The following is a 27,841-nucleotide window of genomic DNA, read 5'->3' as shown; positions in this document are numbered from 1 at the left end:
ATTTTGTCCCAGAGATCGCAGTGGGAATTTTAAAATGCTTTTATGTCCCACAAACAATGCACCTAATTAAATTGTTTATTAAAAGGTCCTATATTACGCAAAATCGACTCTTGTGAGCCATTAGTCATTTTATAACACTGTTCCTCAAAAATATACCCGGAGTTGTGTTTTGTTTCGTTCACACATGTTTGAGTACCCTTTTTTTTATTAGTCTACATCTCCAAAGCTCAAAATGTTCTGTTCCACCTAGCGATGTCAAGAAGGAGTAGTTGTAACGTTAACAGCTACCTTTTACCTTTTGTTCACTAGAGATTCAGCAGAGTTTCAGATTGGGAATTCCTGCTGAAATGATCCAAATGATTCTATTGAAGGTGTATGGAGTTTAAAAACGCAGAAGAACACAATCTTAAAATGCAGGGTTTGTGTGTTAAACATGTTTGATGAAACAAAACACTTGTTATGTGTCTGATGAGCAAATTATAACATAGCTCACAGAAATAGCGTAATATGGGCCCTTTAGGTTACACTTTACTAAGACCAGAAAATGGAAAATGACATAAACGACTCCCGATAGAGTTTACTCTTTATGCTATTTCCTTTTGTGTTATTCTGCGTCTGTTGAAAACGAGCAGTGCTGTGTATTTAATATATATCACATCCAGTGGGAGAACAAGGATGATGCAACAGTATGGAGCTCTGGAGGTTTGAAATGTCAGCTTTACTTCACATCTGTGTGACTGGATCTCACCATTTAGACCAGAGCCTTTTAGTCATTAAATGCCAACTACAGCGCAACTTCCCCCGGCATCCTGCTGCCTTACAAAGCATGACGCTGTACCCAGGTTCCCTTAATTGCCGCTATTATTGCTTCTTTGCAGTGGTGTTTAAAAAGCCCCCATTAAAGCTATATTTCTAACTTTTAACTCTCCAAATTTGCTCACATTTGTCACGGATGTGCAGGACAACAAAAATGAGTGAAGACAACAGAACAGTGGTATTTTGTTGGATAATAAATAGAGAGTGTGCTGTGGTGGTTTGTCTTTCTTTTCTTAGCTGTGCCATTTATAGTTGGTTATTAGGGTACATTTTAAACAGTGGTGGAGTGTAACAAAGTGGTAAAGCACTGTACTTAAGTACAAATGTTGGGTATCTTTACTTTACATTATTGTACATTTTTAGTGAATACTTTTTACTTTTCCTTTATTACATTTGAGAGCAGGTATCTGTGTTTCTACTCCACTACATTTTGAACAGGACTCTCAAACTGAATACACTTTGTGATGTCATGTGGCAACACAGGAAGTGCTCCAATGTGTTTTTAAACTCCATACGGCTTCACTGGAGTCATTTGGATAATTCAGCCCTGGAATTGCCAATCTCTACTGAACTAAAAGTAAAAGTTTCAAGACATTTCAAGGTGGAACAAAGCATTTTGAGCTTTGGAGATGCACAACGTAATAATACAGGCTTATGTAAACGTGTGAGTAAAGCAAAACCCAACTCCAGGTATGTTTGTGATGAGGTAACATTATAATAACAAAGCTTAGTTATGAAGTTAACATATTAAATATTAATATAGGACTTTTACATAAATTATACATTGTACTTATAGGTCACTAAATAATAAATGATAAACTTGTCTTAAGAAAAGAATATAATAACTAAAACGCATTTAAAACGATTCAGAAATAGTCATACATTTCAAACCAGCAAAAAAGTTTCAACCTCTTTCAGACAAGATAAATATCCTACACAAGTACAAGCCATTTAAGCTTCTGCTGCTTGTCACATTTTGCAGTGTATGTGTGAAGCAGCATCTTCTTTAAGTGTCTTTATGTAGCATCGGCATTTAAGGTGTCACTTTAAGAATGCTACATGCGTTCCCTCGGTAACGCTTACATCCATCACATATGCTCTGTCTGCTCCTCCATCTCCCTATACTTTTCTCCCTCACCATCAATCCAGAGCAGGCTGCTGAGGGACGGGAGGAGATACAGGGGAAAGAGCCGTAAACCACATGTGATAAGATTTGTCTGGGAGGGCAGGAGAGATGGACGAAGGGCAGGAGAGATGGACGGAGGACAGGGAACGAAGGCGGAGATGGTCCAGACAAAGAGGTGGGAAGATGGATAAAGAGAGGAGAGGGGAGGAGAAATAGGGCTTATCACGTAAACAATGTGGGCAGAGAGATACGAGCAGCAGGGGCACAAAAGGAGAAAAGTACTTCACTAAAGGCAGGACAATTAGACAGGGAAGTAAGAGGAAGTATTCACCCAAAGTAAATACTATGTAGTGTGTGTAGTGTCAAGCAAGTCTGTAAGTTATTAGCTAAAATCTATTACTACTACTATACTATTACTATTACTATTACTATCAAAAATGTGTATGTACTGTGTTGATACTTTGCAGCCCCAACATTCCCTGGGGGTCTGAAGCTAACTGTAGGCACTACTCTGATAGAAATTCTGCTAATTTAGTTTTACTTTATTTTATTTTAACACAATCAGACCAAAAAGTGCAGATTTAACTGAAACTACACTAGGTGAGATGATTTGTGCCAAAAGTACACCTTGTCTCTCATCTTTTTGTTGAGAATCAAGCACCTAAACAGGACCATGAATGCATGTAGTGGTAGCAGGCTCCTAAATCTGCTGTTTAAATCAGTTTTTTTTTTTTTTCTTGAGTTTTCAGATCTTAAAACAGTTTTGTCTGTGTTTGCTAATGCACGCAATGTGTCACTATGGTAATTCCTAAACATTCCACCATAGGAGATGCATGTAGAACCCCTCAGTGTGACATCACAGCAAAGTATCAATTAAAACAGACCAAGAGTCCACTTTGTGGAAACCGTCTGACCTGGCAGCATTAGGATTTGTTCGCTCGACCATAGGCCGATACTTTTTTTATTCAACCAATCGCTGCTATTTGGTCGTGACGTATGCAATGCAGTACCACAAAAAGGACACAGACAGGCACTTGAGTTTGACGTCATGGCTTCACAGCTCTTCGCTGATTGGCCGGTGCACAGTCTACAACTTCCGGGGTTCTTGCAAACCATCTAGTGTATTCTCCTGACCTCTTCCTGACCTAGTCACTGGAGAGAAATGAAATTGAGTGGAGTCACTAGGTGGCACCAGCCTGGCTGTCAGATGCAACCCTCCAGCCATGAAATGCTCTGGTCTGATCATTTTTGCACCACATTCTTTGTCCCTGATATTGTATAGACGTGACTAACAGGTGGAGAGCACAGAAAGCCATGGCAGTAGGTAAAATAAGTTACATATTTTGTTCAGAATAATACAAGAAATTTTAAGGTGTCTTTAACATTTTTTGGGACATGTGCTACAAATAAGCAGCTGTGACTGGCACATCCCTAATAAGTACCATTGTCACACTATGGTCTGGTCCCAGAACTATCTGGGATTAAATGAAACTATGCAATGAAACTATTACCCTATTACCCTATCCACTACAATACCTGTTGTGTTGGTATGTATAAAGGCATTACTTGGCAATGTGTTATATCTGAAATGTTTTATTTAATTTGGGTGAAATTGTAGTGCTTTGATAGAGAGTTCAGAGGAGTGAGGGATTGGGAGCCCAGAGGGATTAAGGACTGGACAGCAGGAAAGGGGGCAGGCATCTTGGGAAGGGAGGCTTCAGTTTTAAGTGCCAGTCATTACTTTGAGAGTGAAGTTTTGTGGTCTACTGAGCTTCAGATCTTATAGGCCCTCCACTCCACACTACGAGGCCGTCTGCTGTCTGCTGCTGGAGGCGTCCGGGAAGACAGGGAGGTGAGAGAGGGTGAGAGAGAGAGGGAGAGAGAGAGAGGGAGAGAGAGACAGAGGGAGAGAGCAAAGCCAAAAACAATCGTGAGAGTGGAGACATGACAAGAAGCAATATGAAACACACAAACACATAGGGCTTCACAATATATCAAAAAGTTACTGTTTTGGTGTTCAGGCTATGTGGATCTCCTCAAACTGGATCACAGCAATATGAGCGTCTATCTGCCAGAGAAGTGGGCCGTACTTTCTCCAACTTTTATCTGCTCTTATATTTCCACACTAAGTAACTTTTTTTGAAAGACCTGCATTCGGTAGGTCCGCCTCTCTGCAGATCTGACATTGAACTGCTTGTGTCCATAGAGATAGAGACTTTCTTGCCATGTGGAAAATTCCAGGCAAAGCAATAACATCTCCATGAAGACAAATATGTGGCAGACCCTCCATATGAACTAACTACTGTCGGTAATTAGTTGTTTCTTTATTAACTGATTTGTTGGAATAGTATTGATTAGAGACTGACCAATGTTTTTTTTTTTCTTTCATGGCTGATGCCAATACAGATACCGATATTTTGGGGCTGATATACAGGGCAAATTTGTATTATTTTCTAACTATTCTATTTCTAACTACTACTTTTACAACTATTTTCTTCATTATTTGTCTCCAAAACCAAAATGAAAAAAACATAACCATTCGTTTTTTTCAGTTTTTGATTTTGGGTTTAAATAAATAATGGAAAAAATGGATAACGGCTTCTTGTTTCCATAACTAAAACTGCAATGCTGGACTTATGCGCCACATACAGACTGAACCAGGACTAAAACAGGACTAAAACAGGACTAAACCAGGTCTAAACCAGGACTAAACCAGGACTAAACCAGGACTAAACCAACTGAACCAGGACTGAGTGTTGGGACGGTCCCAGAGGTTTGCGCCCGCGTAAACTGTCAGATGATCAGGACTAAGACCGGGACCAGACCAGGACCAGAACCAGACCAGGACGAGACCAGGACTGAGACTGGAACCAGACCAGGAGTGAGACAGTGACTGAGACCAGAACTGAGACCGGTTTAGTCCTGGTTCAGTCCTAGTTTAGACCTGGTTTATTCCTGGTTTAGCCGTTTGCGGCACAAAAGTCTGGCATCGAAGTTTAAGTCACGGAAACGGGAAACGGCCATTATCCGTTTTTTCCATTATTCATTTAAACCCAAAATCGAAAACTTTGGTTTTGGAGACAAATATTGAAGAAAACTGTTTTTTGTTTGTCTGTTTGTTTGTTCTCTCTTTTTGTTTTTATTTTGAAAAACGAATGAACGAATGATACACAGATTTTTATATTATGTTGTATCCTTGTGCACAACTTCAAACATATTGGCCACACAGCAGTTCTGTTTACCACAGTGCTTTTCTCATACCGTGCAGCCCTACTGTCACACACCATTGCAACACGGACCCACACGGACGCTCCAGAGTGCCACAACAGTGTATGAAAAATCGTGAAAAAAGCCCACGGTAAGGACTTGTGAGAGGCAGACGACGGTGAAGAATAGTGTCGGCCATGTTGGATGACACCAGGAAGAGGAGTGATAGATGAATCTTCACAGAGGACGGGCAGGATCCAGGGTCACTGCTTGGCCACACACAGATACACACCAGGCACATCTTTACAATAGTAGTGTCCTAATCTGATGAGAACTTGTGAAGACAGCTTGGGGCCTTGCTTTTCAAAATGTGCAAATGTATGTGTGAGAGCTAGAGGGAAGTCACTGACCGCTGGCTACATGTCACAGTTAATCTAGAAGTGGCCATTGTCGCAAACAGACTGGATATTATGCGGATTAAGTTGGTTTGCCTTTGGTGGTTTGTTCATAATATTAAAAATAAGCTTTAAAGGTGCACTGCGTAACATTTCTAGTGGAGGATTTGCTGCCTCCTTGATTAAACCATCACATTGGAGCAAGCACAGATAGATATGTTTAATGTCATACCATGGACAATTCCAGGGAAGGCAATAACAAGCAGGACAAGCAAGCAGGTAGTAGATCCCTCCACCAGAAAAGTTACACAGTGCATCTTTAAAATTGACAGTGAACTCTTTTGTATAGGTAAAGGTGCACACAATAACTTTTCTAGTGGAGTGTCTGCATTGTTTCTAGTGTGCTAAATCATGGCATGAACTTATCTATGCGGAGACTACAGTGTCAATTTACATGTCAGATCTGTGGAGAGCCAAGCCCATTCACAGTAAAAATCCATATTCATATTTAGCAAATGTGATAGACAATATGTCAGTTTAATGCAATACTGTGAAACATTCCAGGCCAATCAATAACATCTCCATGGAGACAAACTTGTAGTGCATGACTTTCCACCAGAAAAATGACAGTGCACTTTTAGGCAGATTATTCTGAAATATACTATACCTATAACTTAAATGTATTATTCAAATTAAAAGCACTTCTATGCACTTTTATTCAAAATGGAAAAGTCAATAAATCCTGTATCTCTCTCTGCTAAAGAAGTCTTAGTTAATAATTTCTCAGATCTGTCTTGGAGTGGAATATTTTCTTTGATTCTTCAAACATAATGTGAAACATTCTCAGTGAATAGAATCATTTCATTCAAATGAGAGGAAAACATGTCAATGCCAATAATACTTCTTGTGTGCACATTAACACGCTGTATAAGCATAGTATAAGTATAGCATTTTTCCACCTACAGAGATGATATTCTCTTAACATAAGAGTTGTTTTGGCCAAAAACCTACTTAACATTTCAAACTTTCGCTTCATGAATATTCAAAACCTTACATTTTATTTTCTGCTTAAGGATATTCCTTGAAACTGCAAGACCTAGTGCCCTCTAGAGTGAACTTTCTACTTATTTTAATGATTATGTCCTTGTGTAAACCTAAAGTTTGTCTAAGTTAAAGGTGCACAAGTTTTCTGCTTGCTGATGCATTCGCTGTATCAGACTGTTGTAATGAAGAAGGAGCTGAGCCGAAAGACAAAGCTCTTGATTTATGATTAACTTTCCTACCCTGACCTACGTTCATGAGCTTTGGGTAATGACCGAAAGAACAAGATTGCATATACGAGTAGTCCAAATGAGTTTCCTTCTCAGGGTGGCTGGGCGCTCCCTTAACGAAAGGGTGAACAGCTCAGTCACACAGGAGGAGCTCAGGGTAGAGTCGCTGCTCCTCCACATCGAGAGGAGCTAGCTGAGGTGGCTGTTCTGTTGCCTCCTGGATGCCTGGAGGAAGTGTGTGTGGAGAAGGACTGTGGGCATCCCTGTGTAGACTGCTGCCTCCACAACCTGCCTCTTGGTACAGTGGAAGAAAATGGATGGGTCTGTTCTCCATGGCATCAAACTTTCTCCACGGAGATAAGGATTTGACAACACTAAATTATTTCTTTTCCATGCAAATAAAGCTCCATGAGAGAAAAAGGTGGCAAACCGTCAATCAGAAAAGTTACGTAGTGTGTATTTGAGTGTATTTTTGTTGTATACCGTTGTAATAAATGTTCTATTGTTGTCCCATAATTGTTTATACACTAACAAAATAACCATGCCACTCAACCATCCACATCACACACTCTGCTCTGACAGAGGAGTTTCAGGTGAGGTTGTGGTTGGAGACAAGCTTGTCTTTAATGGGGCTTTCTGTGCGCGTCTTTCTGCCAGTCGCACCTTGTTCCTGGGGCGCTTTGTTTCCGCGGCGACTTGCTTCTCTCTGATCAGATCAATGTTGCCTTTCTCTGCAATGCACCAACCAGTAAAACACATCACAGGCTACAACTCCAACTGCTATAACCTCAACACGCTGTGCACACTGTAGTTCTGTCTTTGTGGCTTGGCCTCAAAGTGCCATCGCTCCTGGAAATCAAAGTACTACAACAATACACAACTAGTGGCAACTTGTTTCTTTCGATCAAACTAAAAATCGTAATTACACTGCAGCTGTGCTCTTTGGATATACTTTGGGTCAGGGTTATGTGAGGTTGCAACAGTTAACTATGCCTATAGGGGAAAACAAGCAAGTTCACAATGTAGTCTATAGTGTTAGTGCCGGGAAGTACAAAAACAGATTTCAAGCAAGATTTATGTCCAACAAAATCTAACCTTTCACACAGCTAATGAGCACATGCTTTCCTTGTTCTACAGAGGCATAATTTAACAGAATATACTGCCCCTGAGTTACACACAGATCCCAGTGTGTCAAATTAGCTTAATGGTAAGTGCTGCTACTGGTTATGGTAGGGGTAGTTATAAGAGATCAACCAATATGGGCTTTTTCATGTCCAACGTCGATAGAGATTGTTTAGAATTCAGAGCAAATGACGGCCGATAAGCTCTGCTGATATTTTTGAGCCAATATGATGAGGCGAGTTTGATTATTTTCCACAAATTATGTAACTCAAATTTACTACAAACTCACCCAAAGCCCTTTTTACTGCAAACCTATGAGAGCGCTGTGTAGTTACGTTTGTGGAGCGATGTCTCCATATTAATGTGTTAATATAAAGCTTTGAATGTATTTTTTAAGATGCTCATTGACCAAATATCAGCCTGTACTAGAGATTTAATTTTGATACAGTCCAAATATCATCTGTCTTTATTAGTTATAGTACAGACAGATATAGCATCAGTAGTAGTAGTAATTCAAATCTAGCTGGTTCTACATATAGACCTGCATATAATATTAATTCAACTAATTTATATTAAGGGTGCACTGTGCGGCTTTTCTGTTGGGGGTTCCATCAAATTCTTGTCTCCATGGAGATGTTATTGCTTTCCCTGTAATGTTCCACAGTATGGTATTAAAGCTAGCTACACTTTTATGTGACATTTGTATGCAAATATTTCAAAAAAGAGTTTTGCTTATACTTTTTAGCATTAATTATTTTTCGTAATTTCATCATGTGCAGCACTTTGGGCACTGTATCAGTTTATAAATGTGCTGTATAAATAAACCTGACCTTGAGCTAAACTTATGTGTCTTGCACTATTCAGTTGCAGGTGTTTTTATTGCATGACTTTTAAAACTCTGTGAGCAGGGATGCCTTTCTATAGTTCTTACCTGTAACTTGGCACCATAACCCCATGGAGATAGATAAGTTTAATGTAGTACTGTGACACATTTGTTTGTAAGTGTGTATAATGTTCTGAAATACTAAATGAGACCCCAGTTTTAGCAGCTGCAATGGGAGGCATCTTTCACTGGCAACACTTTCCAGCTACCAAGAACATGACCTAAAAACCCAGAATCCATTACTTCAAACCAATTAACAGCCCCTGTAGTTTAATTTGATCCAATAAAAAATCTAGCTGGCTTTGTAACAACATCCCCTGGTGATTAATTGTGTAATAAGTGTCATTTTAGTCTTCGTCCAGAGTTGGTGGAGGTGGAACTTTGGCTGAACCCGCTAAGCTAGCCTGGGCCCTCCAAAGATCTCCTCCTCTTACTGCTATCAGCGCATGGCTCAATGGCACCTAATTTCAGCCCATTCACAAAGGCCAATAGAATGACGAAATGGAGAGCTGATAAAGCATGGCGACTCAGCTATTTAAGCCACTCATGTGAAATGGTGTCTGGGGTTTTTTATACGTTCTAATGAAAGCCCAGTTTGTCGAGTGGATTAATGTTAAAGGGGAAGTGTGCTGAAGTAGGCTTATTGCAGAAAATTGGACCTCCAAAGGAACAGAACATGTCCCTGGATGTGTGTGGTTTAGACTAGTTAAGTACAGAGTGGAGTCTTTAAAATGTGAGTTTGATCTACCAATAATGTATGCACATTTTACTTTATTTATTTATTTGCTTTTTGAATATTGGCCTTTGCTTTATAATGAAACCCTCAGTGCTTGTTTTAAATGTCAATGTCTGTTTAAGAAATTGGAAAAAAATTGTCAGGAGAGGAAATGTTCAATGCTTTCTTTTGGATGGTCAGCTACCCGCTTGTCTCCATGGAGATGCTATTTCCTTTCATTTTCTCTATCTCAATGGAGACCAGGTCAAATCCGTGGAGAGGTGACCTGGCACAAAGTAAGAATGTATGATTTCAAGGTATTTATGAACAGTAAAAACACCTATAGTTAATGCAAGTTAATTCAGTATATTCTAGGAAAAGCAATCATATATGGATCTCTTGTGCACCTTTATACACAAAATGACTTTTTCCATAGCAACTTATTTGTGAATCTAAGTGGTTGAAAGAAGTTAAAGATTGATTTCAGTTGGGGTTACAGGGTTTCTTGGACTTTCGTCATGCCTTATGGCAAAAGGCACAGGTTCTAATTCACTACAGGCCTTTTTCCCCATTATAATATTGGAATTTGTTTATGTACCCGTTGGGTTTAATTATAACCCATCTGAATATGGAGTCAATGCGCAGAGTAGCACGGCAATGACTCAAGGGGCACAATTTACATGGAGTGAAGCCAAGACTGATAATACATTAATGGGGCCATGTATAGAAGAAGCTTTTTTAATTATGTTATAATTAAGGTCTATCATACCAATCATTAAATCATATCATTTAAGATATTTTGGCTAAAAATTTCTCCTAATGAAGCATTGTCTCAAAGTAGCCCCTGTAAGTTTAACAAGTGCAAAAACTTTTCTTGTTAATGTGAAAGTTGGAGTGTTTTGAACCTTTCTTTTGTTGTAAAGCACGAACGTTACCTCTTTTACACTCAGCACTCAGCTTGTGTCATTCTAAATAGCTAACAAGCTTTCTGTGGCTGCTTCAAGTCTAACTATTTCCAGCAGGTTTAATGCAAGATAATGGATTGCGCAGAAAGAGCAGACGTTCGTAACTCTGGGAGTCGAGCAAAGTCTACAAAGTATGTGACCGCGATAAGCCATAACTTTCACTTTGTAATGACGGATGAAGGCTTCGATATGTTTTAATAAGTCATTTCTCCAATAAGGTTTGCTCTTTGGCCTTAGCACCTGATTCATCATTGATCAAAGTTTAATTAAAACTTTTGATTAAAGCTCAGAGCTGTAAAGGTCCACAAGGATGTCAGAGGGTTCAGTTGTTCACACTCAAGCACGCAGCGCATTATTCTCTCACTCCATTTCATAGTCTCAATTGCACCTTATCTAACATCCTCCTTTATCTCTGATTGTGTTTTTTGCTCCCTCTTGTCTCTGTGTGCTCGTGCTATCTGTGTCTCTAGCATTTGTCAGTCTTGCACCTCTTTCATTTAGCCCGTCCCCTCTCAGCGGCTGTCCTAATGTCTTTTCCCCCCCGCGGTCTGTCTCTACCTGCCAGATCCTTGGGGGAGGTTGCTTCTTTGGCGACAGATGGCGGTCTGTTTTTCATCTCGATGGCCACTCGGGAAGTGAAGCGGGCCTTAGTAGGGGAGAGCACTTCTTCACTAGCCAAAGAGTCAGTCCTAGACATAATGTTCTGGCTTGTGCTCTCCTCCTCCACCAGAGCAACAGTGTCTCTGAGGGTGTTGCTAGGCGACACGGCTCGGGACGGGCCCAGCTCTTGGTCCTCTTGACCATCAGTCACTTTGGATGCAGACTGAGGGAGGACCTGTACCTGTCCTCCTTGCCCGTTGCTCTGTGTTCTTGGTGCAGCCGCAGAAATGGCCGCTTTCCCGTGGCCCGTTCCATGGCTGTACACTTTGTATCGTATCATTAAGATAATTATAAAAACCAGAACCGAAGCCACAATGATTCCACCAATGATAATGATCATAGTTCCTCCCAGAAAGTGGCTATGGATAGCCTGGCACTGACTGAACTCTGTGTCGGTGTTAAAGGAGAGACATCCCAAAGGGCGAGTGGCAGTGAGTGAAGTGACCACATCATCAAACACCGCCAAAACACACAGGTCGTAGCTCCGCCCAGGCGCCAGGTCACGGACCAGGAAGTCGTTGGTCGTGGATGGAATCATTCTGTCAACACAAGAAGAGAAAAAACAATGTTAGTAAAGTAAGTCTATTTTAGCTTTGCTTGATTATCTCAATTCTAAGAGAAGCAAATTTGTCCTTATTGCCCCCCACATGCATCTATACTATCCATCTAGCATACATATCCATTATTATGCAGTGTGTATTTTTATTTTTTTCATATTATGAGTCTCAAATTCCTCAGACCATACACCACCTGTTTTTGGATCCCACATGTTTTTTGAATGTGATTACCACACTCCATTTGCTTACCCGTGTTTGAAATGTACCAATTCCATTTTGAAGGATGAAACTATTGGTATGCCACTGCCTCTAACCAGGGCAAAATGAAGAAATATGTGGATTATTTTCTTCACTGATCAAACTTATGGACATGAGGTTGTATGCACCAAATGCTAATAAGGCTCATGGTATGAAGGTGCTGAATAAATGTCACACATTACATACATGTATGAACTTGGGTATGGGCCTGTTACATTCATCACTACTGCTGTGGTATTCAAACTGTGTGAATAACTGCATTACTAGCAACATTTTATGAATGTCTTTATAGCAACTTTGTCTGAATCTAGTCAACTACAGTCAAATAATAAGATTGTTATTTAAATCTCACACATATTTTCCAGACAAGTGAATATTGCATGAGAGCATGCTTTTCAGTGCTGATACAAAGGTGGTAAATAGGGAATTATTTGTCATAACTTTCAAAACAAAGTGGGGAAACATATTTACTGTGGTGACATTTGTAAAGGTCATGTGGCAGAGAAAGCTTTCAGATTGAGTTGACTTTCAGATGAAATTCTACAGGTGACTAAATGAGCTCTCAAAAAAGGAAATTTGATATGTAAAGTCCAAATGAAGGGTGGGCCAAATTGACAAAAATTAAATATCTTAATATTTTTTGGATTATATCTCCATGACAATGAGCAGATGATAGTATGGCAGTTCATCAAAAGTATCTATAAATGTCTTGGTTGAGTTTCAAATATCTCGCTAAATATGAATGGAATGTGAAATGAACTACAAACCTCCAAAAATATGACCTATGCCAGCTCTTCTTGTAGACTTTTAAAAATATTTTCTATTATGTACTCAGTATACTGCCAGCTCCATCTTTGTTATCTTGGCCTATGTCATCAGAGCTATATACTCCCTACAACAGACTGGACTGGACAATACTCTCACAATGTCTTCAGGGTCCATGTCTCGCTCTGATGGTGAAACTCTAGGATGACTTCAGTTTATTCTACCACAGTACTTGTTCAGCATACCTCCCAAACTACATTTGTGATAGCAATAAAAAGTTAAATTCTGTCAACTGGACAAAAGTTTTTAGAGAGAAAGTTTCGCCACTCATCATTTTCTCCTGTTGACACATTTCAAGGTTCTTTTGCTGTAGGCAGTTGAGGCAAAACACAGGCAACATTTGTGATATTATTCATTTTTCATTGTATCTTCCACCTTTTGTGAAAATTGTGCTTGCCACTGCTACCTTTACCACATTTACTAATACCTAAATAACCACCTTACTTACTCCTAAAGTCCTATACATATTTTATTATTGAAATCAAGTAATACAGTGCACTTTGATTACCTGTACAAAAAATATCTCTGAAATTATTATTTTACTTCACCAAAGGGAAAAAAATAAAATAAAATAAAGTATTACAAACTCGAAGTGCCCTCATAACACTGTGCACCGTATTATTTAATGCATGGCTGTGTCCCCACATTACACATTTTTTAAAAGTAAATCTAGGTTATAATGTTGTTTTCCTTATCAAAAACATACCTGGAGTTTTGTTTTGCTTCATTCACACATTTAAAACACAAATCCTGCATATTTAATCTGAGTTCTTCTGTCAAACTGAAAATACTTCATCACTTCTACGTCATGTGGTAACACAGGAAGTGCTCCAGTGTTTTTAAAACTCAATCCACAACTTCTGGATAATTTCAGCCCTGGAACAGCCAATCTCAACTGAACTATACTGAACTAACTTGAAAACTACTGCTTTATGAGTTTGGGAGATGTAGACAGACTAATAAACCAGGATTACTCAAACATGTGAATGAAATAAAACACAACTCGAGGTATGTTTTTGATGAGGTAACATTATTATAACATGGCTTAAAGCTCACAAGAGTCATTTTTTTATAGTGTCCTTTCTATTACATAAGTGCAACATACATAAATAAAAATAAATAAACCCTAACCTCCTTTTCTTCTCCCCTTATAGCCCAGTGTGTGAATGATGTTCTCTGTGCCACACTACATGGCACGGTGCTGTAGGTGACATTGCACAGTGGGCACGCTGTCAGGGCTTGGCACAGGCTTGAATCAGAACCAGCCCAGGTCCTGCGCAGCTCCTGCCAACACAAACCTGCCCGAGAGCAGCCCTCTCTGTGCTCCTGTCCCACTGCACCGGTCTACAACACAGCCAGTGTCATGCTCGAACAAGTCTTCCCTTTGCTTTTTCATCCATGTTTTGCAGCTATGTCACAGTATGTCCTTATGGAAAGGTCTGTCATAGTAAAAAAAAGTATATAAGATGATAACAATAATATCAAAACCAAATCATAAAGCTGAATTATTCCCAAAATGTATTCTAAATGTGCAATATACATAATAGAATGCAACACTAAAAGTTGAACTGTGTAACTTTTTTGGCAGAAGGTTCATCACCTTCTTTTCTCCACAGAGATACTGCTTGGAATGTTCCACAGTATGGCATTATACTGTATTTCGCTGTTTTTACCTGACAATTCTATTCTAGATTAGACCACAGGATATAACTGTAATGCACTTATAAACCAAGTCACATTTTAAACAAAACTTTGAGTCTGTAGTAACTATGGAAATATAAAGTAGAAAAGAAATAGAAATCATATTTGATGGAGATAAATAATGCCATACTGTGTAATATTATAGCCATAGGAATAACATTTCTATGGCAACAAGCAAGAGTAGGCCCAAATAAAACGCCTGAGATGTTGAGATATTGAGATGCAAGCCCACACACTTTGCATTAAACATACCAAAAAAAGAAAAAAAGAAAAAAGAAAAGAAAAATAATAATAATAAAACTCAAAACAAGCACACACAAAATACATGCTTTAGTTTTAGTCTAACATTTTTTGTCAATTCTTATTTTTTTTCTCCCTGTAGAAGAACTCACAGTATTCTGTTGACTGTGAATAAACTCCCAATACCCATTTTAAGCACCACTTAAGACAGTGCTTTCTTGTTGGTAATTATTGCAGTAAATCCCTCTCACTAAGAGATGATTGTATTATTGATTCTGTCTGTAATCACATTATTTCTGATCAGTTTATATGCCTGCACCACCAAGCTATTATTGTATGTCAGATATAGGATGATACATGGACGCAATGTACATATCCATTTAGTGCAGCCTATGGCATAAGACACCCTACCACACTGGTCCTTATTTCCCTATGGAGATTGCAATTCTGCAGTAATCTGACACATATCCAGGACCCCCCACTCTCCCCTTTCCCGTACTGCGGCAGAAGTAATCTCTACGTGATTAAACACATTCTTAATTCTTAACATGTCACCTGTAATCTCAGTCTCACCCAGGGCAGGACACCACTATCCTGGGGGAAATTCCAGCAGGTAAACAACATTGCCTCCTCTCTGTAGGTATATTAGTCAGCCCTATCTTTTTGTCACCTACGATACATTTTCTTTCGATTCCATTCAGCTACTCCCACATGAACCGTGAGACTTTGTGCCATTGCATTCACATAAATATTCCCACCTCTGTATGCGCGGAGACAGGCTACAGGCAGTATTTCAGAGAGAGGCAGGATTGAAGGGAAGTGGTTGGGAGGGGCAGTGGGCAGGAGCAGACTATAGGCCAGAGCGGTCTCAGTGCCAGGCTTATCGACGGTATTGAACCTCCTCCAAGAACATGCACGAATACCCTGGCAAGAAGGTCCAGCTTTGTCTACTGTCTCCTTATGTGTCAGAAGATTTGGCTATGAAGTCAAATACAATAAATTATAAAGCACAGCTCACGGCAGTGTTTTTCTGGTAAACATTTTGAGATTAATACTGTATTTTTCGGACTATAAGATGCACCGGCCAAAAAATGCATAATGAAGAAGAAAACATAGTTGCACCGGACTATAAGTTGCACTTTTTTAGGGGAAATATATTTTAGAAAATCAGAGACCAGGAACTGATATTTCATTTTGAAAGGCAAGTTATAGTATTAACAATTAGAAATTTTAGTAAGAAATGCACTCATCTTTGCACTATTCAAAGAAATGTCTACAAATTCTAAAATTAAAATAATAAATTTGATTGACAGCTGTAATAATATATGAGATTTCTGCAAAATTACATCAAAACACTTCAGGTCATTTCAGTTTACACACATTAAATCAATAGACTATATCAGGAGGCAGCTGTCATGCTTGTTGGGGAATCTTATACTATATTATACATACTTATTTATAGTTAGTATTTTTTTCCCTTATCTTTCAAATGCGTTGTATGTATTTCTCCTGCAGACCACATCCAGACTGTTAAATTAACTTGTAAATTTGTGCAAATATTGACAGATTCTGAGACCGGCCTTAAATGTGAATTCCACCATGCTCTGCTTGTTATCGTCTGGTCTTATGGCGTCTCAAGTCACTGCGTTAATCTATACACGCTACACGGTCTACACGCTACTCTTCCTGATGAGCCGTGGGCAGATGGCATGTCATAAATATCAATTATGTTATTATGGATCTGCTTTGGATCAATCACTTCCAAGGCAGACTGGCTCCGACTGCATCCAAGAAGCCCTCAGCAGCTCCAGATTATCTCTCCTAACCATCAGCTGTGCCTTCAAATGCTGTTTCTCCTGTGCTTGTCACGGAGGGCACATCTTGAGAGAATCACACGGATAATCTCCCGGAGTGTCCCCTGCTGGAGCACTGTGTTCTGAATTGGGCTCAAACCGTGAAACCAGAACTGCCCCGAGGCGAAGCTAAAAGGCACATGAACTTCAGCCGTGATGTGCATGGTTAGGCTGTGTTTTAAAGTTATAGTTGTGCTATACATCATGATCAAAACTGTAATTAGATTTGGAGCAATTTGTAAATCGCCATGGCTGCAATCAGGCCTGTTTCGATAACGGATTTTGAAGCATGATATACAGAGATAAACTGTGAAAATACTTCATGCCACTGACCCAAAGCAGGATAATCCCACTAAACACATTTTTAAATAGACAGTATTCTTAAAAAGCCAGAGCTGCAACAAATAAATGTCAGAATGAAGCAATAATCAGCAATAGAAGTGACTTATTCTTAGCCAGGTTTCTGTCACCTAATGCCTCCGCTCAATTTCATTTCTTTCCAGCGACTAGGTCAAAAATCGGAATATAGACGGTTTGGAAGAACCCTGGAAGTTGTAGACCGTGCACTGGCCAGTCAGCAAAGAGCTGTGAAGATGACTTCAAATTGAAGCGCCTGTCTGGGTTCCTTTCGTGGTACAGCACAACAGTAAACAAATCGGTTGAGATGGATGTAGATGAAGCCATTCTGTGTTGGCAACGATTCCCAAGATCAAGGATTTAAAGCCAGAACAAAGAGAATGATTGGTGAATTTTATCAGGGGGAAAAACGTTATTGCCCTTCTTCCTACGGGATTTGGCACACTGCATACATCACGACCAAATGGCAGCAACTGGTTAAATAAAAAATGTACCCGCCTACCTTCAAATGAACAAATCTTGAAGCTGTGAGGTCAGATGGTTTCCATGAAGTGCAACTGGCTGATGAATCAGACTAAATTATTCTACCCTCTACAGCTCAAATCTTAAGTTATTATGTAAAAATGGCAAAAAAAAAAATCTCCAGACTACAGCAAAGAACAAGTACCCATGATAAATACTGACCACCTAAATACTATAGTTCCAGCTTTCATATTTAACGGTAATTATCATGACAGGCCAAGCTGCAATTAGTTAGAAGAAAAGAACAAACAAAACAAAAAGAACAAAAAGTAAAAGAACAAAATATCCTGTCAGAATTGTATTGTCCAAGAACCAGTAGTGTGCTGTTGGAATGCTAGTTGTTGCAGAGTTGTTTAAAATTTGCAGTGTGAACAGAATCCAACTATAAACATAAATCACAAATCTAATCACTATCGATTTTCGTTTTCTCCAAAATGGTACAGCCCTACTTGTAGTTTTCTAACCTGGTTTGGTGACCTCTGCTGGCTGGAGGTGGTATGAATATGTGAACAATTTTGTTGCAGCATGCAGAGGTGGAAATAACAATATTGAAAACAAGCCAGATGGTGATGGCAATTTAGTTTAAAAGCCTCAAATTTGCAGCCATGTGTTCCTACTTCAGAAATGACCCTTCTCTGTTCTCTTACAAACAGATGGAAAAGCCTGATTTCAAGAGGAGTAAATAATAATAGTAATTTGAAATATGATTAATTTGATTGATTGAGTCTTCCATTTGTTTTCTCCCATCAATTTCCCATCAGTCACAGGGTACTGAGACCTATGGTTCAATCAATATGACACATTTAGGAATACTGATGCCATGACACTAAAATTTCAATTACAATTTTGATACTAAGGAAAAGGAAACACACTACTGGTTTCGATACCATAGTGATAATAAAATAAATAATAGTAGTTTCCTTAATATTGTCCTGTACTTCAGGCTTATATTAGTTCTGATAGGAATCAAAACCATAACAAAACAATTCAAGAAAGTTCCAAAATCTGTATATCATTTGTTCATTCGTTCATTTATTTTTCAAAATAAAACCAAAAATAAGAAACTAAAAAAACAGCTATTTTCTACATTATTTGTCTCCAAGACCAAAATTAAAATTGATAACGATTAGTTTTTCAGTGATGCTGAACTTATGCGCAGACTGAACCAGGACTGATCCCAGAACTGAACCAGGACTAAAACAGGACTAAACCAGGAATGAACCAGGACTGAGTGTCAGGACGGGCCCGGAGGTGTGCCCATGTAGACTGTTGGGTTCAGGATTGAGATTGGGACCAGACCGGGACCAGACCTGGACTGAGACTGGTTTAGTCCTGGTTTATACTTGGTTTAGTCCTGGTTCAGCTCTGGGATCAGTTCGGGTTCAGTCCTGGTTCAGTCCGTATGCAGCGCAGAAGTTCGGCAACGTAGTTTAAGTCACACAAACGGGAAACAGCCGTTATCCATTTTTTCCTTATTCACTTAAACACAAAATCGAAAACTGAAAAAACAAATCAGTATCAATTTTTTTCATTTTGATTTTGGAGACAAATAATGAAGAAAATGGTTGCTGTTTTTTTTTTTTTCATTTTCTTATTTTTGGTTTTATTTTGAAAAACGAATGAACGAATGATACATGGATTGTGCAATTTTGTCCCCTGTATGTAATTTTTTCAGTAAAGATACATAGATACTTTTGATTCCAGCTTCAGTATTGAATAGTAGCTGGGTATTGATACTTTTGACAACCTTATTCTGGAAAGCCAACCACTCTGCCACTACTGTATTCCCCTCCAGTTTTAAAAATTTCTTTGAAAAATGTTGTGATTTATAGTACAGTATCTCATGGGTCATGTTCCTTGTTAAAGGGTTATTTCTTTCATAGAATCCTCTCTCACCAAAAGGGTCACAGGAGCACAATCATTCTCTTCCAAGGCTATTTGAACACTCTGTTTGCTAACACACAAGTCTGAATTTAGATCTCTCTGTGGGAAAATTTGAGTTCTCCACCAGGCGTTGATGCTGCCATATGCACAAACATTATTCAACCATCTTCCATTATAGAAATTAGAATGGACATATGGCACTTAATTGGCCCCCTGTATAGCATCTGTTTGCGTTTTGTGCTTGTGTTGTTATGAGGAGATTGATGAAACCTTTCCCAGAGATCAATAATTGAGTACGGCTGGACTTTGGAGCCTTGCATCTGTCTCAGGCCAAGCAGGAAAGCATCGCCAAGCTCATTTGACTTTGAAAAGCTGGTGGGTTCTGTCAGCGGGTTCAACCACCAGCATGCCCGGTTAGCACTAAGTAGAGTCATTTCTAAGCACAATCTGAAAAAAATAAGATCACAAAATCCCACAAACAAAGCCACAGCCATTGTCGTTTTGTTTAGCGTTCATGTTTACTCATACCACATGCAGAACGTATGAACTGGCACAGACACCTGCAAGCAATCCAGGAATCATTCAAGTACGCAAATAGAAAAGAAAAAGTCATTGTTTGTCTCAGAAGAGATTAGAATGAGCCTTGTGATTGAAGAGTGTGTATTTATGCAACAAGATACTGCATGACAATGATCTGATTAAGGTGGCCAAATGTTGACATTTACCAGAGAGTGTATTTGTACTTGAAATGTCTTGTTAGGGGTCAACAGTGGCTCGTAACTCTTCCAGTTCCAGGCTAGTAACTTGTGCGTGAAATACATTGACAAACATTGATTGGCAAAGATGTATTTATATTCAGCAACTGATATTTTGCAGCTGAAGTCATCAACATTCCCTGAGGGTGTGATGCTAACTGTAAGAACTGCTCTGTCTGAGGGTTGTTAGTCTTTACTTTAACACAGTCTGAACAGAAAGAAACTAATTTAGCTGGATCTACAACAAGTGAGCTGATTTGTGCTCTTAAACACCTCCCAAACTCTCTCTCACATAACTTTACAGTAGTTCGTATTAGCCAACAGTTTTTCAGGTAGTCTGTCTTTGATATTGATCACAGGCTCCTGAATATTCAGTATTCAGTTTCAAAGATGTGACTGATAATTGTCAGTTAAATTGACTTAAAGCAATCAAAGTGTGTGGACGCTTTCCTTAATGAATAACTAGAGATGTAATGATATCCAAATCTCCCGGTACGAGCCTCATTTGAGTGGCACTAAACTCTATGGGTGAAGTCACACTTGCTTAGTCCACTTGGTTTATGGTAGAGCATAAGTTTGGATATTTCTTTCAAAAACATTGAATCTCCCATATAAGCTCCTGCCCTCCATCTGAAATGAGGACATCAAAAAATTCTAGCATAAACGGGAGCTATAGGGTCATGAATTTGAGTAGCTAACCGCCCTGCAACTGTACACAGCAAGTAGAAGAGCCACCAAATAATCATCAAAGAGCGTGAAGTCAGAGTTTCTTTGATTCTTTTTCAAAAGGCAGAATAACTTTTGAATTCCACAAAAGTGCCTGATGTATTTGAAATTCAAATCCATTAACCTCCTTGGCCTTGAAGCTTAATTAAAAATACAAAGTGCAAGTGCCTCGCCTGCTTATTTCTTGGATTTGTTTGTCTAGGCACCATTAGGGCTTCATTATGCTATTACGAGGAGGAATCTGAAAATCATTCAAATTCAGAAACAGAATGTGTACTCTGACAAATTTGTCCTTGGTACAACTCCTTACAGCTTTACTTTTCTCATTTCTATTCCACTTGACTTTCAGTTAAAAAATGACCCAGTTCCACCTCCGATGCTCACATTTTAAGACCCTGGTTGGTCTCGTAGCAGCCGTTATACAGTGACCAGTCAGGGCAGGGAGTCAGCTCCCTATGTGCTGTGATGGAGAGCAGTCTGTCACAGCAGATGTACAGAGGCCCCATGAATACTCAAAGGATATGCTAATGTTTGGCCCCTATGCATATTTTTGGCACTGATCACAAATTTTACAGTGAGTTCCTTCACTTCTGTAGTGTTGCATCAGCTTGTATGTTTGATGTGTACATTTGGATGGGCTGGGTTCACATAACATCACAACATTAGACATGGTTTAAAGGCCCAATTTACCATCCAGCGTCAAATCGTCTGCATCACAATGCAGAGAGTCTGCGTCGATGCGTGCCCCCTACACAGAGCCTCTGTGTCGACCGACGTGCACTGACATGTGATTGATCGTCCCTACCACCGCACTACAGACATTTCCTGTACTCGACTGTCCTTTCTTTCAATATACATTGAGAAATAATTTGTTTAATGCAGCTTTGCGCATATGTGTTTACGTTTTACAGAAACAAAACTTAAAACTGCATGGCTAACTTGCATAAGCTAAGGTCTCAAAAAACAGCTCGCTCCTTGTGCCCTGATGCGGCCAGCTTCTGTCTGACTTAAAAAGGATGGACATATGTCCTAGCCCCCTAGCGTTTTGGCGGTGAATTACTTCGCGGTGCATAGACCTCGACGCAGATCCATTAATCAAAAATGACGTCGACAAGGCGACTGCGGCAGTGTGCGTTGAGTCAGAACTATACTTCACCTTTAAGACTGAGCCAGTGGACAGGTCAGGTGCTGTTAAGATTGCAGAACTGTAATATTAAACACGTTTATGGTAAATATTTTGGACTTACTGGGCCTATGCACCTGAAACAAAAACTGGCACAAAGCACAACCTCTTCTCTCTCAGCATAGATAAACCAAAGTAGAGGTCTGCGCGGGACAGAATTTTCAATCCCGCTCCCTTCCGCACCTGCATTGTCCGCCTGCTTTTTTAAGCTCTGTCAAACACGGAGGAGCGGAAAGGAACTGTCAGAAATGTGTGTGAAATTAGACCACATCAGCAAATTTAGGTTGCTTGAAATGTTTTTTTATTAATGCCAAATAAAATATCATACATTAATCATTTGTATATTTTACTTTACACTAATATTTAGTTTGCAGGACTGCAGTTTATCATCCCACCCACCCGCTCTTGCATTGTGCAGTCTCGCTCCTGCCGTGCCCGCAATGAGCTTTCAAAATGTGCCCTGCACCGCACTGTTTTGTGTCGGAGACCCGCGGGCCTCAGTATCTCGCCATTATTCAACCCCAAAAGTTCAGATGGTGTAAAGGACTGTAAGCCAAAAACATTTCTATAGCAAGTTTATGAAACCGTCCGCAAACAAATAATAATAAGGTTTAGGCCTTACTTGGTCTATGTATTGCCTAATCATTTTCATAAAGATTTATATCTGACTCTAGCAAAAAGATGAACTTAGTGAGTGACTAATTTGAGGATTTTTTATTTTTTTGGTATTTACATGTAAAAAGACAGATTAAAGTAGTTATTCACAAGTTTAGTCTGTCTTCATATAAATAAATCCTTTTTTTTTTTTTTTTTTCTGCACATATAGTTGTTTTTTGCATGAACTCCCATGTCAGTGTAGTCTTGTGAGTGCAGTTAGGATCAGAGACATAGAGATATGTAACAGAACTTTTGTCATGCCCCATGTTTTTAGTCAACCAAGAATTTCTTCAGTCAGCCCGAAGTAAGAACTAAATTTGCATTTCATTCTTCCCATAGACATTCAAAAATATATATTAAAAGCCAGAATACATGCTCACAGCTAATAAGTTCATAAAACATTATATAGTGTTAATAAAACATTTTGCAGAATGTTGCGTTTTAAATGTGCTTTTTTGGCTTAAAACAACAGTGATATAAAAATGAGTTAACACAAAGCTGGTTAACTCTTAACTCTTAATACTATTATTATTATTATGTTTAAGTCTATTCGAAAAATTAACACAAATAATTACTTCTGGAACCAGAGCAGGCGGTCACTGTTGAGCTCCACTGGGTTCAACATCTGTGGATCAAGTTTGGACATTTCTTTAAAAACAGTGAATCTTCTATAGGGCCATACAGACCAATGCTCTCCATCTGAAATTGACATAATCAAATTCAAGAATGTGAAAGAAATCTACTGACATGTTTGCAACCTCTATCATCTACCTGTATGCGGTTTCATCTTTAAATAAAGACCGGTAATTATTGTGAATTGCTGTCATTTCCCCAGGTTATATCTCTTCTCTAAAGCACCACCTAACTGCAGCACACACCATCTAACTACATAATAACAGTGATGCACAACCCCAATGGGAGTTTTATGCTCTGGAATATCAGTAAACTCACATTTTAGTGATGACATGAGACGACACGGGTGCACAGTGCCGAAGACATCTACGCATGAATCAAGAGCTGCTAGTCACGCATTTGTTCAGTGTATCGAAAAGCGTGTGTTGACTTTCAAACTGCAGTATCTTCAACCCTACCTCAGTAGTCACAACTTTTTTCCCCCCTATTTTTTCCACGTAAGCAGCTGAACTAAGCTTACTCTCAGCTATCACAACTTCTCTGCTCGATCACTGCCAATGTGGATGAACTATCTTGTTGCCGTGGACCATATCAGCACCCAGCAACTGTTGTCCCACCTGTAACCTTAACAATAAAGCACTGCTGTCTTCTCAACGCATCACCATCTCCTCTGCTCTTCTCCATCATCAACTCATCCTCATCCACTTCATTACTGCCTGGTATTAAGTATGGGGGTATATGGTCAGTTAGACCATATACAGATTAGGCTACTTTCAGACTGCAGCCTAAAGTGACCCAGATCAGATGTTTTCACCTCATGTGACCTGTATCTGATCTTTTAACTGTCTAAACAACACAGATCCAATTTTTTCAAATGCAACCCGGGTCACTTGAATATGTTCTCCTAAAACCCATACATATGGCCATACCCCCCTCAGATCCCCTCAGATCTCAAAGGTTAAGCAGGGCTGGGCCTGTGTAGTACCTGGATGGGAGACCACTGGGAATTCCAGGTGCCACAGTGGGGCGCCAGGGGAAAAAACTGTCGTTGTGTCCACTTCACCCACATTGCCTAGTATGGAAGTGGTGTGTGCATGAGTGATGGTGGTGGTCGGAGGGGCCGCAGCCTCGCTTCCTTCAGTTTGCCCCAAGGCAGCTGTCTCTACAGTAGTAGCTTACCACCACTGAGTGTGGAGTGAATGAAGAATGAACTGTAAAGCATTTTGGGTATCTTGAAAGTTGCTATATAAATACAATGATTAATTAATTAACATATCCGATCTTTTGACATGCAACTTCAATCTGAACGGCCAGGTTGTATTCATCCCACCTACACGTCAGACTCGAAGGAAAAGCAAGGTTAGCGAGTTAATTAATATTTGAGGGGATCGCTGTTTTCAGGCCAAATTGGAGGGGTCCTGGAGGGAACCAGGCAGTTTTTGAAATTATTGCCAAAGAAATGGCCATTAGCACAGCTACAGGCCGTCCTGACTACAATGTCAACAAAAAATAAAGAGCCTGCGAGCCAAATACAAGGAGGCTAAAGACTCGAAGTGGCCATGGACGTTTAACCTGTCCATTTTACGAAGAACTGGACCATATTTTGTCAGACAAGCCCAGCGTTTAGGTGACTTCTGCAAACACTGAGCACGCTTGCTGTGTGTGACGTCGTCGTGTCTTCCAATGCGCATGCGGGACACGTTTGGGGCGTTAAAAGTTCACACTGGAGATCACATACAAGTTGCATTTAAGTGGAAATGTGAACGACCTTGCAGAAAATTGGATTTCACAAAAAATTCTGAATTGAGGATCAAGCCCAGCAGTCTGAATGTAACCTTAGTCAGAATTAAAACATCTGAGCTGATGTGCAGTTAAACAAGTTCTTCTCAAATACTGTATAGATAAATATAGCTGACATAGTTTTTCATTTAGTCATACTCTCCATTTTGTTGATAACTTTTTTCCTGAGTTTCCATCTAAAAATGTGTCTGGCTGTGCTTCGATCACCAGTTTCGCAGCATAACCTCTCTCTCATTTGCAGTATTATTAGTGTCTAGACTCTTGGGAGATCTACCATTAACTAAATCCAATCCGGCACATCTATTCTACTGGATCACTCTGTCTCTGTATTGAACTCCACAGCTCATGATTCATTTGTCCGTTTACATGGCGTCTCTGAGTGCCGCGGCTTCTACTTATTTCAAAGTTCTTCTCCAAGTGTGCCTTTATTTTCTTTTCTTTGTAACTACACTGACAGTCTAAGAGCACTTGTTCCAGCAGTAGCGGCCTAACAAGCCTCGCTCCCTGCACTACCCTGTGGAGTCCAGTGCCAGTGTCTGTGCATAAGTGTGGTCAGTTCTTTGACATTTGCGCACCCCATAGAGAAACGTCTACTTGCGCACTGTTTGGGAGCACGAGCTTGACATTTTCCTATCGTCTGCATTCAGTTATGTTGAGTGACGGGTGGGACGGTTGTTTGTAAATACTGTCCATCAATCAGCCCGGGGCAGCTCAAAATGCACACTGGCGCGTCACTGCTCACAATGTGGTGAATTGGCTTCTGGGGCCCAGGGTTCTGACTGTTGATCCAAGCAGGACGTCAAGTGAATATTTATGGTAATGTGGGCTGGGTGTTTTTAAATAATTTAATGCAGCAATTATTCCTTCAGCGTAGGCAGTACAGAACGGTGCAGGGCCAGGGGTTGACAGCACAAAGTTCCTCCACTGCATAAGACAGTCTGACAGAGACAGACACAGAAATAAATGAGGAGAAAGGAAATTCAGTGAGCTCCAGTTTAATGTTCCATCCGCATACCAAACCATACTTTATCATGCATGTTCAGTCTGACCCATTCTTAAAGCTGGGGTACTGGATATTTCACTTTTTCATACATGGGAGGAACTAGTCTTTGAATTGTTAGCAGTTCCCATCTCTCACAAACACATATTGCTACTAGGGTTGTAAACGTACTAAAAATCAGACAAAATAGTCCCTACCAATATTTGCCATTTTATTTTAATAAACAAAAATAAACGTTTATTCCGATATTTTTCCCAACTCAGTAGTATTAATTTAACATGTTTTAGTTCACATTTTGTTTATTAGACATTCTGAGATGTATTCAGTGATATGACGACAGGGTTACCTCTGCCGCTATTTCATTGGCTGCAACAGAGTGATGTCATTAGTGGAGCCAGGAGCCTAAACTGGGGAAGCAACAGGACAGGGTCAGCACCTGAAGATGGAGGCTTGAGCAGGCGTGAGTTAAGACGCTGCTCACCAAACTTTGAAAAACTTTTCAAAAGGAACTTACTTGGCTTCATCTTCAATTAAACTTGCCTCATAATGAGTCACCGCGGAAAAAGAGTGACTATTGCCACAAGTGCACCTCCCAAATGGAGCCCTACTCGTGCGCTGTTAGCAGCCTGACTCTATTGACAACTATTCCATGGAAAAATGTTTGGACATTACCTCACAAATATCTCATCACCAACAAGCAAAGGGAAATCTGATACAAACTTCTACATCGCTGTTATCCGCTAAAGAATCATCTTAGAAGGGCAATGGATACAAACTGTACATTTTGCGAATTGAAAAACAAAACCACCTCTCTGTGTTTTTGGGAAGAATTCATAAAACATATATGCAACTTCTTATCCCATTTTACCCTTTCTTATAAAGATGTGCTGTTTGGCTTTACATATTTTTTTTTGAAATAGTGTTTGACATTTTAGTATCAGAACAATCCTAATTTCTAAAAAGTTTAAAAATAAAAAAATCAAAAATCAAAAACAATATTATCTTAATTACAAAGTAGTAATCTAGGTACCCCACCTTTAAAATATTAAGTTCCCCCTGGTAATGTCATACAGTGGTGCCTTCCTGTATGTCCATACATGATAAATAGTAATGGTCACATTTTATTACTGCACCTTTCCACCTTCAAGGCACTCAAAGCGGTTTACATGAAAGAACCATGCACTGGTTCACACACACATACACCAGTGCATGCAGAGACTAGGGAGAGGAGAGTTAAGTGTCATGCCCAAGGACACAAGAACTTCATCTGTGAGAGCCAGAATTACACCACTGCCAACATTTGGATCAGCTCACCAACACTCTACCAACTCTGTCCAACATCTTCACCTTCATTTGTATCTTATTATCTCACAATGATCAAATTTTCTATTTCGTGAAATGTTTGCCAAATATTTATCAAACAAGAAATATTACATTTTCAACTTATTCATGTATTTCTGAAACTTAATTACGAAAACCTAATTTTTAATTAACCGAAGTGCCCCTTAAAGGCCTGTACAAACAGTACTCCTGATAAAAATAAGAAACTTCAAATTTACACAGCTTGCTCTTATTAAAAGCAAATATTAGAACTGAACTACTTAGCAAGCATGTCACTTCACAGGGCACAGGGGCCATTAGGTATTCAGAAGACCCAAGGGAGCAGGCTTTAATGTTACCAAATTTAATTATGAAAATAGGAGCCAAATAATAATTAGTCATTCTGTGTG

General features: G+C 39.5%; 1 protein-coding gene across 2 annotated transcripts in view; it reads right to left on the bottom strand.

Moving 5' to 3' along the window:
• zgc:172282 (leucine-rich repeat and fibronectin type III domain-containing protein 1-like protein) overlaps positions 1-27,841 on the bottom strand; it is a 136,328-nt gene that overhangs the window by 27,189 nt on the left and 81,298 nt on the right. Inside the window, exons 7-8 of one of the 2 annotated variants that reach the window (XM_055148061.1) lie at positions 11,059-11,699; positions 3,684-3,768 (exon numbers count right to left, since the gene is read on the bottom strand). In XM_055148061.1, the coding sequence (XP_055004036.1) occupies positions 3,716-3,768; positions 11,059-11,699 (694 nt within the window). In that variant the 3' untranslated portion in view covers positions 3,684-3,715. The remainder of the gene's footprint in view (positions 1-3,683; positions 3,769-11,058; positions 11,700-27,841) is intronic. The other variant, XM_020940455.2, reaches the window with a different exon arrangement.

Source organism: Boleophthalmus pectinirostris, unplaced genomic scaffold, assembly GCF_026225935.1.
Source record: "Boleophthalmus pectinirostris isolate CB_2022bp ecotype Guang Dong unplaced genomic scaffold, ASM2622593v1 HiC_scaffold_9, whole genome shotgun sequence".
NCBI classification, from domain to species: Eukaryota; Metazoa; Chordata; class Actinopteri; order Gobiiformes; family Gobiidae; genus Boleophthalmus; species Boleophthalmus pectinirostris.
Note: the sequence above shows the minus strand (reverse complement) of the source record. Positions and strands in the feature narration are given on the sequence as shown.